Raw genomic sequence first — 16,322 nt, 5'->3', positions numbered from 1 at the left:
ATGATGTTCGTGCCAACAGCAATAAAAAAATTAAAAAATACGATCAAAAATATCGCTGCATCTAACAAAGTTCGATCTAATGAAGATTTTATGTATCTCATTCCATAGGTAATAACAATTTATTATTGTAGATGATTAACAAAACAAATGTACAGTCACACGCGGAAAAAAGTAAAAATACGCCGCAGCCTATAATAGCTTCATTATGAAACGATCAAATCGCAGATGGAATAGGATCAGATCTTAAATACGTTTGGAATGTCTTTATTAACTGTCAACGAATCAAGAGAAGCACCGGGAGCTGTTTAATACTCTATCAGACAAACGTAATTAGTTTTGTAAATAAAATGCCTCGAAGAAATTGAAACGCAGCAGCTACCTGTCGAGGTGACTTGCTACATTACTGTTAAGTTGTACGACCGGGTAGAGAACCTTAGCATATATTGAGTTAATATTAGTATTTTTTCTTCGACATGTTTTATATCTGTTAATAAATTAACGAAATATATAAAATAATAATAATAATAAATGTAAGTTTTATTAAAAAATATAAATCTATACTACTGTTGCTACATGTGTGTGTGGCACTCTCTATTAGCAAGAGTTTTTAGGCCACCTTCTTTATACACTATAGAAATATCTACTGGTATAGAAAATAGAAAATGTAAGAACAAAATTGCTTAAATAATTGTAAGTGTATCACATTTGTGTTATTTATTATTATAAATACGGAATTATAATAATATCAATATTTACATTGTTAAAAAAACAAGAGCATGCCAAAATAAATACATAAAAGTGCAAGTGGACATCCTTAGGATATTTTATACTCGTAACATCCGGTGAATGAATTTTTGCTTCTTCAACATAGAATGTAATTGTAAGGTGGAATTACGGTCGCTAAACTTTCCACCCCAAACATTTTTTATTTAATTTTTATTTTTACGACACGATTAAACTCGGCTTTGCTTTCAGTTTTTATTGTTAATGTCTATGTGCCCTCTAATTTTTGGCTTCAATTATATTTTTCTTCTGCTGTTTTATTAAAACATTGTTTTTAATGTTGGGAAGTTCTTAGAGTATTATTTATTTTTTAGATGCGAGTTTTTTTTATTTTTCATTTGCTTTTCTGTAATTTGAAATTTAGTGGAAATAGTAAATAATTCTTAGTATTCGAATAAAGTCAATAATATGGATCTCTCTTCTTCCTCAGGTACTTCTCAAGGTGAATAGGTATTATGTCTATCCAAGGAAAGAATTCATCTCGCTCCAACCGGAACTCGTTTAGAAAAAATAGACAAACACTTTTTGTAACCGAAATCATTTATCATGTTTTTACTGAACCCAAGACAAACTGCTACTGCGTTTTGAGTTTACCGTAGATAAGATTAGATGTCCGCTTGTTTTAACTTGTCTAACGATTCTTGAATCATTTAATACAGAGCTTCATTGTTTAGTGTAGAGACAAGTCGTTTCCGATATGAGTAGTGCTTAAAGGAAGTAGAATAGTATAAGTTCATATATATTTATATATATATGACGAAAAGTCATAATATTATTCAAAAAGCAAATAATTAGTCAACAAAGTTTTATAAATATCGCATTGTTGTAATTTTAATTAAATCACCACTAAGATACAATATATACTAAAATGAGTAAAAATTTGATGATTAATGATAATAGATAAACTTAAAAAATATTTAACCAATTTTTGAAAAAGATAATTTATATAAAGCTACATTATTACAGTAACTTGGACTGTATTTTATTAAAAATAAACCGTGCAAAGACGAAGCAGATTACAAGTTAACATTAAAGATTAAAAACATATAGATTTTTTTAATAAAAAGGTTTTCTTGATTGAAACAATATGTGTATATTACTCATATTGTATCTGTTTTATGATATACTTTCAAATAATGATTACAACAGTATATTTTTGGACGAATCGGTTAAAAAAGAGTTTAATTTAATATGTAAACATTCCCATACGGCTAGTATAGTAACGTGTAAATAATCGGACGTTCGAGAAACAATAACAAAAAATGACTATTAGCTTACTATAATAGGCTGTCAGCGAGTCGCTTTTGGTCTTTTTACTTTTTAAAAATGCCTTGTAGTCGGGGAAGGATGTTTACGCCACGTGAACGTTATGATTTAGTGCCAGTAATTGGTAGTGAGTGTGAACACGTCCACTAAGAGTCGAGGATACAAATATAATAACAAAGACTCAGAATTCTATTCATAGTTTGTCGGTAATGTTGATACTGTTTGTGTTCTTAATAGTTAACGTTGTGTTAAGCTATCTACTCGAGCATTTTTATGAAGTTCACTATATTGAACTGCTCTTTAAATAGGTAATATGTTTTAACTGCGATACCTATTGTTTCTAATAAAAAAAACTTATATTATTTGAATGTGTCATGAACATTTACGACGTCCACAGATAAGTTTTGATCAGGATTTACTTTTTGTGTTTGCCAAACTATCTATCAGGGGTATATCTGTCAGAAATATCTGGGGACTCCTTTGTGGATGGTATTTGATCAGTGACACGGGCGGTGAGTGATGAATATTGTCAGGCAAATATAACAAAAAGCAAAACTATACGCGGTGTTAGTTTCACTAGGGTTGGTCCGTCGAAAGATTGTGTGGCGCAGAACGTAATGTTCTTTGATATTAACTGTATGAAATTTTAAAACAAATAGGTCTAATTCATTATATTAATTATTGAATTATTTTATGAATTATTTTGGACAGTGGACGGATAATGACTGAAAGGATGATGATATATATATAAAAAAATAATGCATAGGTATGAATAATTTTTTTAAGACAGATAAGAACTCTACACTCTGAAGTGAAGCAATTTGGTATATGTATTATGAATGTAATAGAGTGGGCCAATGAACTTAATAATATGTATTATTACATCCGTTGGCCCACTCTATTGGTAAAATTTAGACCAAAATTTACTTGGTTATTTAAAGTTATTTTCATAGTCAAATATTGATTCAATGTATTTGAGATATTTAAAATAACACCATATTATTCGGAGATGTGTACCTTCTGTTACATTGATACTCTTCAGTACTCGAACAACCGGCATAAATCGTTCGGAAATCGTTCAGTAATAAATCGAATGCTTTTTAATGGCAGTTTATCGCAGTGAGCTTTGCGGTATTCAGATTACGGGTATGGCCTAAGTGGCGGCAAGGGAGCGGCACGTGCTCCTTATCTATGTCTCTCGACACTTTCAATATTCGATTTCGTCGCGGGCGCGGTTTTGTTTAGTTTTTTTACACTGACTGTACTCACGCGTACCAACAATAAATATGATTTTTGCAGCTATTTCAAGTTCATTTACATTATTAACAATTACATTACTGATAGTATCTAGTCTACATTATTATAATTCGATGCGCTCACATCTCATTTAAATTTAAGCTGGTAGACCAAAAAGGTTAAACCATGTAATTTTTACATGCGGTTAAAATACTGATATTTTCTATGACTGATATAGAGCACTACGAAAAGAATTCGTTTACTCTAAAATGGAGTATTTAAGCCGCTCTAATACTTGAAAAGTTCACCTATTCGTTCTAATAGACATATTTAACATTGTCCCATCTATGAAACTCACTAGTGCTATTATAAATATTTCACGCCGAAGTTTTTGATAAATATGACTATATAATTAATAGTGATTTAATTAAACTTATACAACAACATTTAACTTATGCAACATTTATTCTTTCTAGGTCATGTGCAATATTATTTTTGGAAGTAACGAACCTCTCCAAACCCTTTATCAGAACGTCACAACCGAGAAAAAAATAGTAAGAACATAACAATCGCACCCCAAAAGCGTAACCGAAAACGGGACTCACCGCAATCCAAGCTAATGGAGTGTCTCATAATGACGGTTGCTGACATAAAAATAAATAGGCGAGAGTCAGTTTCTGCGTAAGCCGATACTATGATAACAGCATCGCTCCCCCGATAATTGCCAAACTTGTGGACGCCCAACGCACTCGTACCTAGTAATGTAGTGCGGATTATGGTACCAATGTAATTGATCTTACTTGGCGACGCCAATTACAGAAGCTTTGATAGTGGAATTACAAGATATGAAGTTAGTTTTACTTAGTCCTGATTGGGGATTACTAATAATATATTGTTTTATAGAAGAGGTATATATGTCCTATTATATCAGAAACACATACATACATATCTGTCACGACTGTCTCCAATATATCAGAAATTATTTATCATTATCATTTCAAAGATTCATAATCTAATGGTTTAAGTAGACGAATCTTATTTTCAAAGACAATTTAGTGGAGATTAATGGTATCTAACTGAGAATTTTAAGGCAATCTAACCTATAGAACTTTTTTGACATTCCAATAATAATAATAATAATAATATATCGGTTCATTTAGTAACTCCACGGCAAAATAATATAAATTCTATAAGAGACGCCAGTTTCTTGATCAGTATCAGTTACGTAGCTACTCGTACTTAACGTATCCTAAAGGAAAGTATCCCGCCATGATTACTATAATTATTAATTATTCAAGGCACATCGTAAAGGGTACAAACGCAGAGATAGTATTTATGGAGTATTCAGGAATCATAATCAAAATTTCATTTTGTTTTCTTTCTCAACAAATCACAGTGTTTGTGTGAAGAATTTTAAAATTATTTTAAGATTTCGACTTGTTATTTAGAGAGAGAGAGAATTGTTGAGTTTCGTTAATACTATTTTGGCTTACCTTGCAACTTTAATTACAATTTTATGATACCGTGCAATTTTATGATACAATAATGTTCTGAAGTTTTAGGTGCAGGAACACGCCATAGGCTTAAGCGCAAAGATTTAGGTGACAAACTTTATTGCGTCCAAGAATATACTGTTGTCTATTACGGGAACATAAATCACGGATGGGAAAACAATAAGCGTGAAATTGTGGAAACTGCGGTCGACGTCTTCGGTATTAAATCTTGGGGGAGTGAAATAAATAAAAATAAATCTGCGCCAACCCTCACGCGAGAACTTGATTTATTTGATAAGTGTTACAAAGAAAACGCTGTATGAAAATGTTCTGCTTGGCTAATTGAATTTAATTATTAATGACAGAAAACAAGGGCGAATGATCTAAAATTGTGTTTACTAGTTTTTGCTTGCTACTTATTAAGAAAATTTATGTGACATTAATCGTCAGTTTTAACTGCAACGAGTTCCTATTGTATTGTATTGTTGGAAGTAACAAGACACCTTTGTTAATTACAAAAAAAAAAAAGCTATTATTTTAGATTCTTACGGTATTATTTTTTTAAGCGACTTCTAAAACGTAGAGGTTCTTTGTTATCTACTTTGTTATGTATGTGTATAGTAGTACGTAGTATCCTCGTTAGTTTTGAAATTAGCAAAATTACTGCGTCGATAATTTAGTTTTGGAATTAATAGAATTCACTACTGTCTGAAGTCTATATTAATTTTGTCATTATTTATCCAAAGAAAGAAATATTAATAGTAAACTGGCGAAGCTACAACGTAGAATACTCACTTAAAAAGTGAATTAAAAAACTACGTACTTTTTAAAGTTGAATAAAATGTTAATATATTATTAATAATAATGTTAATGTACTATCACAATATTTATCCCTCTATTCTTATGCCAAGTTCTTTGCGGTGTAGGCAAAAATAACCAAATGGGCTCTATCTTTACATATATATATATCTTTTGCTTCAACCGCTTTCATAATTCGTCTCATGCATGTATGCCAAATGTAGAAATCATAAGTCAATGAGTGGTCTTATAATTTGACATTCAAATTTTAATTATACATTATATATGTATAATATATATCTTTTAAATTTATATTACTACAATAGACAAAGGACATACATATAATTAGCAAAAGTTGCATTTATGTACTTTTGAATTATAAGTTAATGCAACTAATTACTTTCTTCATATTTTTTTATATGGATGGAGATAGATTTCGAGGTTCCGAACATTCATATTCAGTTACACAGTTTTAATTTGTCATCTCTTTAATTTCTATTTTGTTTTCATAAATCTCATTTACATAGATATAGGACAACTATTTAATAACGTATGTACTTACGTTTTGTATGACTTTAAGTAGTATTTCATCATAAAAGAAGCACAAAACAAATTTATTTGACAATTGTATAATTTCACATATGTAAGTATTATTTTTGTCAGAATTCTAGGATTATAACAAATATTAAATATAATGTGTAGCGATGTATCAAATATTGTGTATAACTTATTATTTGTTACTGTTAGCCTTAAATACATTTTGGATGTTTTTTTGTTATTGTGAGATAAAGTCAGTTACTTATGTTACTATTTTTTTTTAATCAGTTATATATTTTTTTTATAAATATTGATATTAGATCTCGAGTTTTAAACTCCAAACACAAATATATGAGTTATTGTAATAATTACCAAAGTAGCAAATACTCTGCGTGACATTTTTAAGACAACCCTTTTGGGTTGTCTTAAATAGTATTATTTAGTATATTTATTGTAGGATGAAGCAAGTAATTATGTATGTTAAATTGTTAATAATAACTATTTTTAGTACAAACTACTAAGCCGTCAGCTTGTTTGCCATTCTAAGCTGTATAAAAAAAAAGACAGAAAACAGATCTCATAAATAATGATAATTCGGGTGCTCACATCAACAAATTAACACATCATTACATGTGATATCTAATAATAGAGGGAGTTTATTCGCTTTCGATAAGTCAAAAGACACGCAGTTACAGTATTTTACAGATTAAATAACATACTTACATTTATTAATCGCACTTAAACAACTGAATGAATTTCAATTAATAAAATTAAATTTGGTGCACAGACTATAAGAAATTCATAAGCGTTCATATATAGGATACTTTTTAAGCTATATGTATTGTAATAGGGTGATTTTCAGCAAGTACGACCCCTATCCAACTTCGGTGAACCTTTCAACTGTGCATTCAACTTCGAGTCCCCAGAAAAGCCGATATTCCTGAAATATAAAAGGAATCATTTTATAAAATATTTTCAGGAGATATATAAATTTTCTCGACTTGAAACTAAATTAGTTCACCAAAAATAAACAGAAATCGCACATAATCCGATATCACCCAATAGTTTATAGTATTAATATGGGAAATTATGTAGCAATTTTAAGCTAACATTACCCGTTTTTAAGTTAAGTGTATCGTCTTAAACGGCAGTAACGTGCTACTATGTCCACAGCTCCAGACCGGGCCGACCACCGAAGCGCGCGTCCGGTGTGGGCCTCTCACTAGCCGCCACCCAGTTCCCTGGGCACCCCTTCAAAAAGCACCGGCTCGAAAATGGAGACTATTCGCCATATGAAAATGGACACATGAGCGGTGAGTTATGCTAATTAAATTTTTAATCCTTATTCATACAGAGTTCAATTATTAGCATTATTTTAGTTTTTCCCCAATTCCAAAATAAGATGTGTACCTCCTATAATAACATGGCACAGCCTGTCAACTGAGTATGAGAGGTTTAACATTTTTAATCATTTATAGATCCATAATATTTCTTAAGGGAAAGTGTTCACTGGTAGAGGATACATGTAAGTTCTTAATAATACAGAATAAAATTAAAATTTATAATAAGCATTTTTTTAAAAGAATGCTTTACCAGTGGATCTGAACCTTTTCTCCAAAGAAACATGCATCGACAAACGCCAAAAAAGACAATAAAATAAAATAATAAACTAAGTAGCAAAGTGTAGAATACTTTAAATTTTTATCCATTGATGGAAAGTGATACCATAACTTATAGATATGTATAACACTATTGAAAGAGTAGATATTTACAGCGCTATTTGTCCATAATATCATGATATTCTACTATTTGAGGATTAAGATTTTATGCTTTTTTATATCTTCAAAATTTGTACACACATAGATACACTATAGTTTAGGATTTAACAAAAAATGTAAATTAAAAACCAATCACGATGAAGAATCTAAAACGAGATAAAGATGAAAGAAAAGTTGCTGTTAATCGTCATCGTTGGTTCTATAAACAACATTATTATATTTTGAAATGCATTTTAATTATTATAGAATCGTTTATGGGGATTAATGTGATGTAAATTAAAATAAGCAGTAGCATGACACGCGATAACATCAAAATTGTACTCTGTAAGCTCCGGATAGACCCCGGATATGAACCCCGTCTCGGGAGGTATGCCTGCTCATTTCATATACAAATTACACAAATACAAAATTATCTCAACACAAACGGAGAAAAGGGAATAAAGTGATTAAATAGAGCTCAGCGCAAGACGGCTAGCAATCAATCATTTTTGTCGCTTACGGCTTTGTTGATTCTTGTGTACTTCATCTCTTTTACTCCAACATGTTTTGCGTATTCGCCTCTTTCTGGCCCAAAGTGTCGTGCCAGACAAGGGAGCAATTACATTCGTGATCTTGCATAAGCGGCACTTGCTTATCGCGTACTGCCGCATTTGACTTTGAGTGTAGTGTTGCTTTTTTCCCCTAAATTTGCAATTCCAAATGCTTGTAAGTGAGAAATGGTGTTTTTATTTTGTTATTTTGCAACCTTAATTTTGTATGTTTTCGTTTAAAATAGAAAAAAAAATCCAATATGTGATGTAATGATTGACCTTAAAATTGATATTCATAACCTTTTAAAGCTCTTGTCATTACCTGTCTTCGTAGAGTGAGCATTACTTATTATTGTATTAGAAACACGTCTATGCTCAGTTGGTTTTAATTATTTTACAATTAGACGGAAGATGGATGAGTCTCGTAAGGGGATCGTTTTGAGATTTGAAGCTTTCGATCAATCTTTAACTATCTTTTAGACAATTTGGTACTTCTATAAATTTTTAGATATATTATTTTTGATATAATTATATGATATACTTTGAATGATATTTATTTATCATTAAATTTAATAGTTAGTTGCTAAGCGTGTGTATATTTGTTTTTCTCGTAAGACAGCAATGATATTAATATATTTTTAAATATAGTTGTAAACAATAAGCGTTCCAATACTTGATATTATATTGAAAATATATCGTCACATATAATTTTCCATCATCAATTTTAAAGCCATTTTAATTAAATTCGTGCACGTATCAAATTGCTATACTCCGTATCTATATGGGCTCCAGAGTTAAGCCAATATTATTTTGACGAGTCGTTGACAGTGGTTTACAGTTGATGAAACAAACGCACACACAAACATCAGAATTCTGGAAGGTATTCTCACACATAAATCTAATCCATATACGTCACGCATTCGTGACAGGGGTGCCTCTGTTTGAGTGAGTAAGGAGGCGGGTGGCCCATTTTCACCCCGTGAAATAATAGGATACGAAAACATCGGAGGCAGAATATAATCCTCCTACGAAGGTTGAACGGAATGGAAATAGGAATATGAAATGCGTGAAAGGGACGTGTCGGCCCACGTGCTCGTTGAAAGGGTTACCGATGTTTATCTTTAGAAGGTAAATCAAAATCGATGTTCATTTCGTGTTGCGCCTTACATCTGTGATAAGATATTTGACACAAAGATTTGCATTTTTTTACTTTCAAATGTATCGTCAGTCTTATTTTATAAAAAGACAACAATTTTCAATTAAATGCTAATGTAGTTATAGTTGATACTATTCAGCGATGAATTTTCAAGATATTTAATTATGCTACTTAAATATATTATAGACGAGCTTTTCACAATACATTTTTATAATAATTATAGTATAGTAAACGAATATATATGATTTTAATTGTTTCAATTTTTATGTGTATCTCATATTTAGAGACAGCCCTAAATTTCGTGAACTGGTATGAAAATGATGTGTTGATAATAATTAAAGGTTCCGTGGTACTGTCGCCGCTCGGATGTTATAACGGGGGGATAATGCAAGGCATTATAACATTACTCGCTGGGGTATAAACCTTTACATTCTGATTGAATTCTGCGACTGAAATTAAGTAAGGATTTGCCTGTTTATGTTAAGGGCGAGGGATGTGATGGATCAGTCAATTTGCAAATCTGTGTTCCATTCTCGCCTTTGTTCTTGTGTTGTTAACACGATTGTGGAGTATAATTATCGCTTAAACAAAGACTTTATTTTTGACTTGCCCTATGGCCACAAATATTTTTAGGCATTTTTCCGTTTAAGATTATTGCTATTATTTACTATTAGTTCAATTTAAAACGCGTTGTTAACTATATACTTCCACTTTATATTTTATTATATAGTTAGTATATAGCTTTCATCTTTATAAATTTTGTATGTGGATCATAATGGCATTCAATCAAACGTTTCCACTTTATAAATCGTTTAATACATCACCGTTACACGAGAGTCATTTACAGCTACCTAGTACGTTTTCTACTTCATGTTTAATAAACAAGGTACTTATTCGTTCTTATTTCCATTACACGAAATAATCACATAATTATCAGCAAAAGCTCAACAACTAACATCATTATCTCAGGTGGCTTTTTACATGAAATGTGGCCATTACACATTTATCATGCCGCAAAAAACTAGTGCCACAGCGATTTCAAAGCATTCATAGAGATTTTTTTTTCTTTCACTTTACATACGTAAGAACAGACTGCTCGGAACTGCATTCATAGCTATTTCTTGTTGGCATTGCGTTTACAATTTAAATGGTAACATCAACAGCCTAGTATATAGTTAGTGAAACAAATTACTGCGCATTGCGTCTTATAAGGAAACGCAGTGGAAACCGCGGTGGCAACGAATTAAACACGGTGGCGATGCGTAACGGTTCAAAATACATTACTGCAATTGGAAATTTTATTGTCTACTAACCGTAATTCGCGACTTTTTCCACGTGATTTATGATAAAATTAGATTGAAGTAGGTATCTAGCTGTTTTTGCAAATCAAAATTTTGTATTTCCTATATCAGAATCAGTTAAGCAAATCAAGGATAAAGCTTGACTCTTCCATTGTATGAAGTTGCGTAGTCCCTAGAGATCTTTGTTAATTGGACAATGATATTTACAAAATTGAAATATCTTAAATGGTATTAATAACAAATCACATTATATTTTTACGCATTAAGTTAATGTCAATTAACATATAGATGAAATTGCGATTACAATTTAGTCTTTAAGAAACATATAAAAACATATTATTGTAAATAACACTTATTCACGACGCTACCCTTTATACATTATCAATCAACGTAATAAATTAACTGTTAACTTTGTCACAAACGTACATTTAGTTCACCTGTTTTTAATTGAAGGAGAATAGTTTACGTTTTTTGCGGCGCACGTGCAATTCTCAAAATGAAGTCTGTATTAAGTTCCGTATATATTTTATGTTTGTTCGTATTGTAATTAAAATTATACAAAAGTATCTATATACATTTTTACATATTGTAAATGTATAAGCTATGATAAAATTTCATAATGGAATTTCCATAATACATAAATACAATGTTACAAGTTAATACAATATAAAATCTGAATTTGTAACTTAATTTCCTAAAAACAAATTATACACATCCTGACAAAATATCGATTATACGGGGTTTTTAATTCTTAACATCTAACTCAATGTCATTTACTACCATTAACCTCTCTTTGTAATATTGTTTGTTTTACTTTCCTACTACATCTACTTATATCTTATTGTGTATGACATTATTATTATTCTTATTTAAGTGTAGTATATGTATAGTACTCATATGTACAAAAATATTTGTTTATACATATCATATTAGGACGCCAAACACTTACTACATTATTTCTTTTCTTAGATACCCAAAGATAATTAAAATAGTTATTTGATTGTTTTTTTACTATATTGTATATTTTTGTATTATTCTTTAACTGATAGAATAAAGAGCAAATAAATAAATATTTAGAGAACCCTAGTCCTCGAAACCAATTATATAAGTCCACTTTATCCACCTGCAGACGTCATCAATGCACGTCGCATAACAATCGCTTATTGCTAGGCGATAAGCGAATATTGATTTTCACTTAAGGTAATGTTTTGCAAGTATTAGCTAATTGATGTTTCAATTAAGTGTATTATATTGTGATACGAATTTAGAGATCACCTAAATAGAACATTCGACGTTGACTCACAGAATCATTCACTATTACCCTTTTTAAGGGAGCATTGGCATTGGACAAATGTAGAGTTTTTTAAGAACCTCTAATTTTTTGTCGTTTTTCGACTTATATCTATTTAAAAAAAAAAAACTGTTCAGTTTCAATAGTAAAATACTCCCTTAAAGGGAATACAATATTTACTACGTTGAACTATAGAAATGGTTGTTATATCGAAAATTAACAAATTAAGAGCTAAATATAACTTCAACAAATTATTTTATATGTAGGTTGTGTAAGTACCGATAGACGGGTAATCTCGCAATAGCTATGTTTAGGACTCTTTGAATAATCTAATAATAATTCTGTGCCTAAGTCACGAGTATTTAATGTAATAGGTGAATTTTCTTGTATTCTGGCATAATTAAAGTTATTAATTTTTTTAATAAAAGCATTTAATTATTAGTAAATTATAATAATTATAAAACGGTATTGATGTGTCTAATCTGCTGGAATTACTCTTAATTATTTCTCATATGAAACTATTGTTACATATAATATAGTATATAATCTCCCATTAGCGGATTTGCATTAATTTGTATAAGTAATAGATATTATCCCATAACCAATCAAAAAACAACATTATTCAACAGGTACTTTCTTATAGTATATTTAGCACGTTTACATAACCAAGTGTGGACGTGTCACCTTTGTGGTCATAAAATGCAAAAAAAAAAACAAGAGACTATCAAGTAAACTCTTTATATATATTTTTTTTTAAATATTGTTTCCCGTTTATAAACACTGTAACGGAACAGTTGTCAAATAACTATCTCGTCGAGGATCATCAGTTGTATACTCGTTCAGTCATCCAAAAATAAAGTTTTTAATTTACTGACCTTTATAAACAATAGATGCACAACAATCCCTAGTTCCTTAATTAAAATACATTGCAAAAATAAAGAACTATTACTATTATAAGGACTACACCATTAAATATGTGAAGTATGTCAGTGAATACCTTTTAATTAAAAGACAAACTTCTTGATAAAGGCGCAAAAACGATAATTAATCGATTATGGTAAAGATAATAATATCTGTAGTTATGTTACTACTGTTACGATGGTCAGATGACGTTTTTTTATCAATTTACTTTGTGTAGAGCAAAAGATACTTCGCCTTATATTAAAAAGTCGAATCCTAAATATTAGGTCGTAAAATGAAACCTTTTGGTTTCGACATTTGACAGGATTCAAATCCATGTCTCTAAAATGTCTTTTAATTACATCACTGAAAAAAGTTGGCAATTTTTTTTTACTATTTATCCTAACTTTATTAAGCTTTTCAAAAGAAATAATAGATTTAATATACAATGGGGCTCTCATTTCCATTGAGAGGTCTCTTACAGTCAACCTTTAAAAAGCTGTGGTTGTATGGCCACTTGATGAGAAATTTACGAGGATGAGACAAAATACTACTTCATAGAGAGATTTTAATTTCATCAGTTAGCCTTTTTTTTAATCTCCATATTTTTTAATAAAAAAATCTTCAATAAAATAGATAGAAAATATTTTTTTTTATACAACTTAGAATGGCAAACAAACTGACGGCCCACTTGATGGAAAGTGGTAACCGTTGCCTATAGACATGAGTAGTACCATGGAAATAACAGAGTATACTGTTTCGCCCATGATACCCCCCATGCGTTGCCATTCCTGAGGACTCAGGTGTTATTCCTCTGTACCTAGTAAATTCACGCCATATCCCACCCTTCAAACTGAAACACAGCCATGCAAACACAACTGCTTCTCGGTTGAAACACGAATGGGACAGAGGTACCCAAGAAATCGACTTTTGTACAAAGTCTCCCTCTGGTATATTTTGGCAGTATAATACCAGTAACGCGAATTAATAGATGAAATAGTTGTATTTTAAAAAATAAATTGTTGAAAAAGCTACGTTTGCTTCTTTATTATTTGTCATTAAATATTGATTTGAAACTATTATATCTATGACACGTAGATCCAAATATTAAGTGCATATAAGATATGTGTTTTATTAATTTATAATTTCACCTATATGATAATAAATTTGTTGATTAACAGAACAGCTGCAGACTATATAAAATAGTTACCGAATAATCGATGATCGTTATGACATCCCCCGGGGCTTCTCATATTGAATCGATATTTCGTCGGATCATCGATACGAAATTACACGTTGTTTTCTTCCGTAACCGACTAGCGTTTGTTATCGAACTGACGACAAGTAATAACACGCCATTACCCCGTCAAACTAAACCACGTGTCACAACGGACTGTTAAGATTAATTTGTCAATTAACAACATCAATTTATCCTTTATTACCGGCGCATACAATTTAAATTGCAATGTAACCAATTTCATTGGCGTGTATTCGTATTATTTTTCTTGCAGACCGCTGACACATGGCTATTTTTTTAAGTCGCAATTATTTTATTACTATAACAAATTAACAACGTTTTCCGCTACAATTACAAAGTTGAATGCTACATGTCGAATAATTTCGATCTATGTTGATGTAGAATTAATAGCGCTATTTTATTCATTCTAAACTTTTTTGCGTTATACTTAATGTTATAATTTTAACACCGTGCACCATAATGTGAATTGCAAAATAACGATGTACGTTTTGAAATAAATTATTCAATAGGTTTTATGTACGAGACTTTATTTTGAATTGCAACTTTGTTAAGAAATATACAATATTGTCGTGACTTCCTAATATTAGTTCTTATATTTCTATATCCTTACATAATTATTATTCGAAGATATTCTATTAAAAGCTTAGGATTTATAATAAATATCGGGTATTTGATTTTCTGTCTGTTTAAATTAAAATTATTCTAAATCATGAGAGATTTCGCGCTCGAAATATTTACATAAACCTAAATATATATAGAATATATAAATGTGTAAATTATATATAACTTACGGAAAAAATGTCACAGATATTCACTAGTATCTAACGAACTAGATAATAATTTATAAGAGTACAAGTAATCAGTATTCATAAATATTCTAAACACGTATTTGTGATTGATATTGCAATGCTACAACGTATCGGCCACGGTTCTCAATAGAGCCAGCTGCTCCAAAAACCACCGACAGATAATCTCTCTTTTGTAGATGTTATTAATAAAAATATGCTTCTATAATTCTGTATCGTTGATACTTAATATTTAACAATGGCAACTATTCCTTTGTGAACGCTCATGGATGACTTGATTTTTGATGTAATGTTGTTTAAATCGACAACAATTTCGCCCGTAGTGAATTTTCATGTACATATGTTTTTGACGGTGTACACGATGCTCGTATTTAGTAATATTTTTTTTTCTAAATGTAATGTAATGTTTTATTAATTCAGTACCAAGAAATTGTAATTGATGTATCTTTATAATAATGGCTTCAGTTTATATAAAATTTGTTTACGAGAACTAACTCTTAATCGAGATACTCATCCTTCGAACTCACTTTTTTTAGGTGTATAAATATAAAAATATTATAAGTCCAATATTTCGACACGAAATTTATTAAAGCACATAATATATAGTTATGTAAATTAAAATAAAAGAAATGCTACCAGGTAATGGTAAAAGGCGAGTTCGAAGAAGAAAATAAGAGTTCGATAAGAATAAAAATTAATGCTTTTTGACTTGTGAAGATATAAAATAATACATAACTACATAATTAATAAGAAGAAAAAATACCTTTGGACAACTCGTTGTGATGGGGTTCGAACCCAGATCTGTCTACTATTTGGGTTAGGTGTGTTACATCTTAGGAATATTATCAATCGGTCAATTTTAATTAACCGATTAATAATATTCCGGGTAATTATACAGGGTAACACATTAAAGGTATTTTTAAATATTACTACAAGTGGTCTTGTAACTAGTATTGTATAGATATCTTCAAGTCAATAAGAAAAGACATAATAACGCGTATGACACGTCGTTATCCTCACACATATATTTATCCGGGATAAACCGTATCCCGGTCAATTTACGAGTAATTAAACCTGACCCTCTTTTGCTCTGAGGGTGAACTTTTATTTGGCTCGGAATGGTCCGGGATTCTCGCTAAACTGCTCAACTCATATACCATTTGATGCGTAAAGATTTTCCGTTTTCCAC

General features: G+C 30.5%; 1 protein-coding gene across 4 annotated transcripts in view; it reads left to right on the top strand.

Annotated features, from left to right (window-relative positions):
* Window positions 1-16,322, top strand: part of LOC113512384 (dachshund homolog 2) — a 185,213-nt gene that overhangs the window by 66,461 nt on the left and 102,430 nt on the right. Inside the window, exons 2-3 of one of the 4 annotated variants that reach the window (XM_026896257.3) lie at window positions 1,214-1,225; window positions 7,293-7,426. In XM_026896257.3, the coding sequence (XP_026752058.2) occupies window positions 1,214-1,225; window positions 7,293-7,426 (146 nt within the window). Of the gene's footprint in view, window positions 1-1,213; window positions 1,226-7,286; window positions 7,427-16,322 lie in introns of all 4 variants that reach the window. The other 3 variants (XM_026896255.3, XM_026896263.3, XM_052900122.1) reach the window with 3 other exon arrangements.

Source organism: Galleria mellonella, unplaced genomic scaffold (assembly GCF_026898425.1).
Source record: "Galleria mellonella isolate WM207_F2 unplaced genomic scaffold, CSIRO_AGI_GalMel_v1 utg64, whole genome shotgun sequence".
NCBI classification, from domain to species: Eukaryota; Metazoa; Arthropoda; class Insecta; order Lepidoptera; family Pyralidae; genus Galleria; species Galleria mellonella.
Note: the sequence above shows the minus strand (reverse complement) of the source record. Positions and strands in the feature narration are given on the sequence as shown.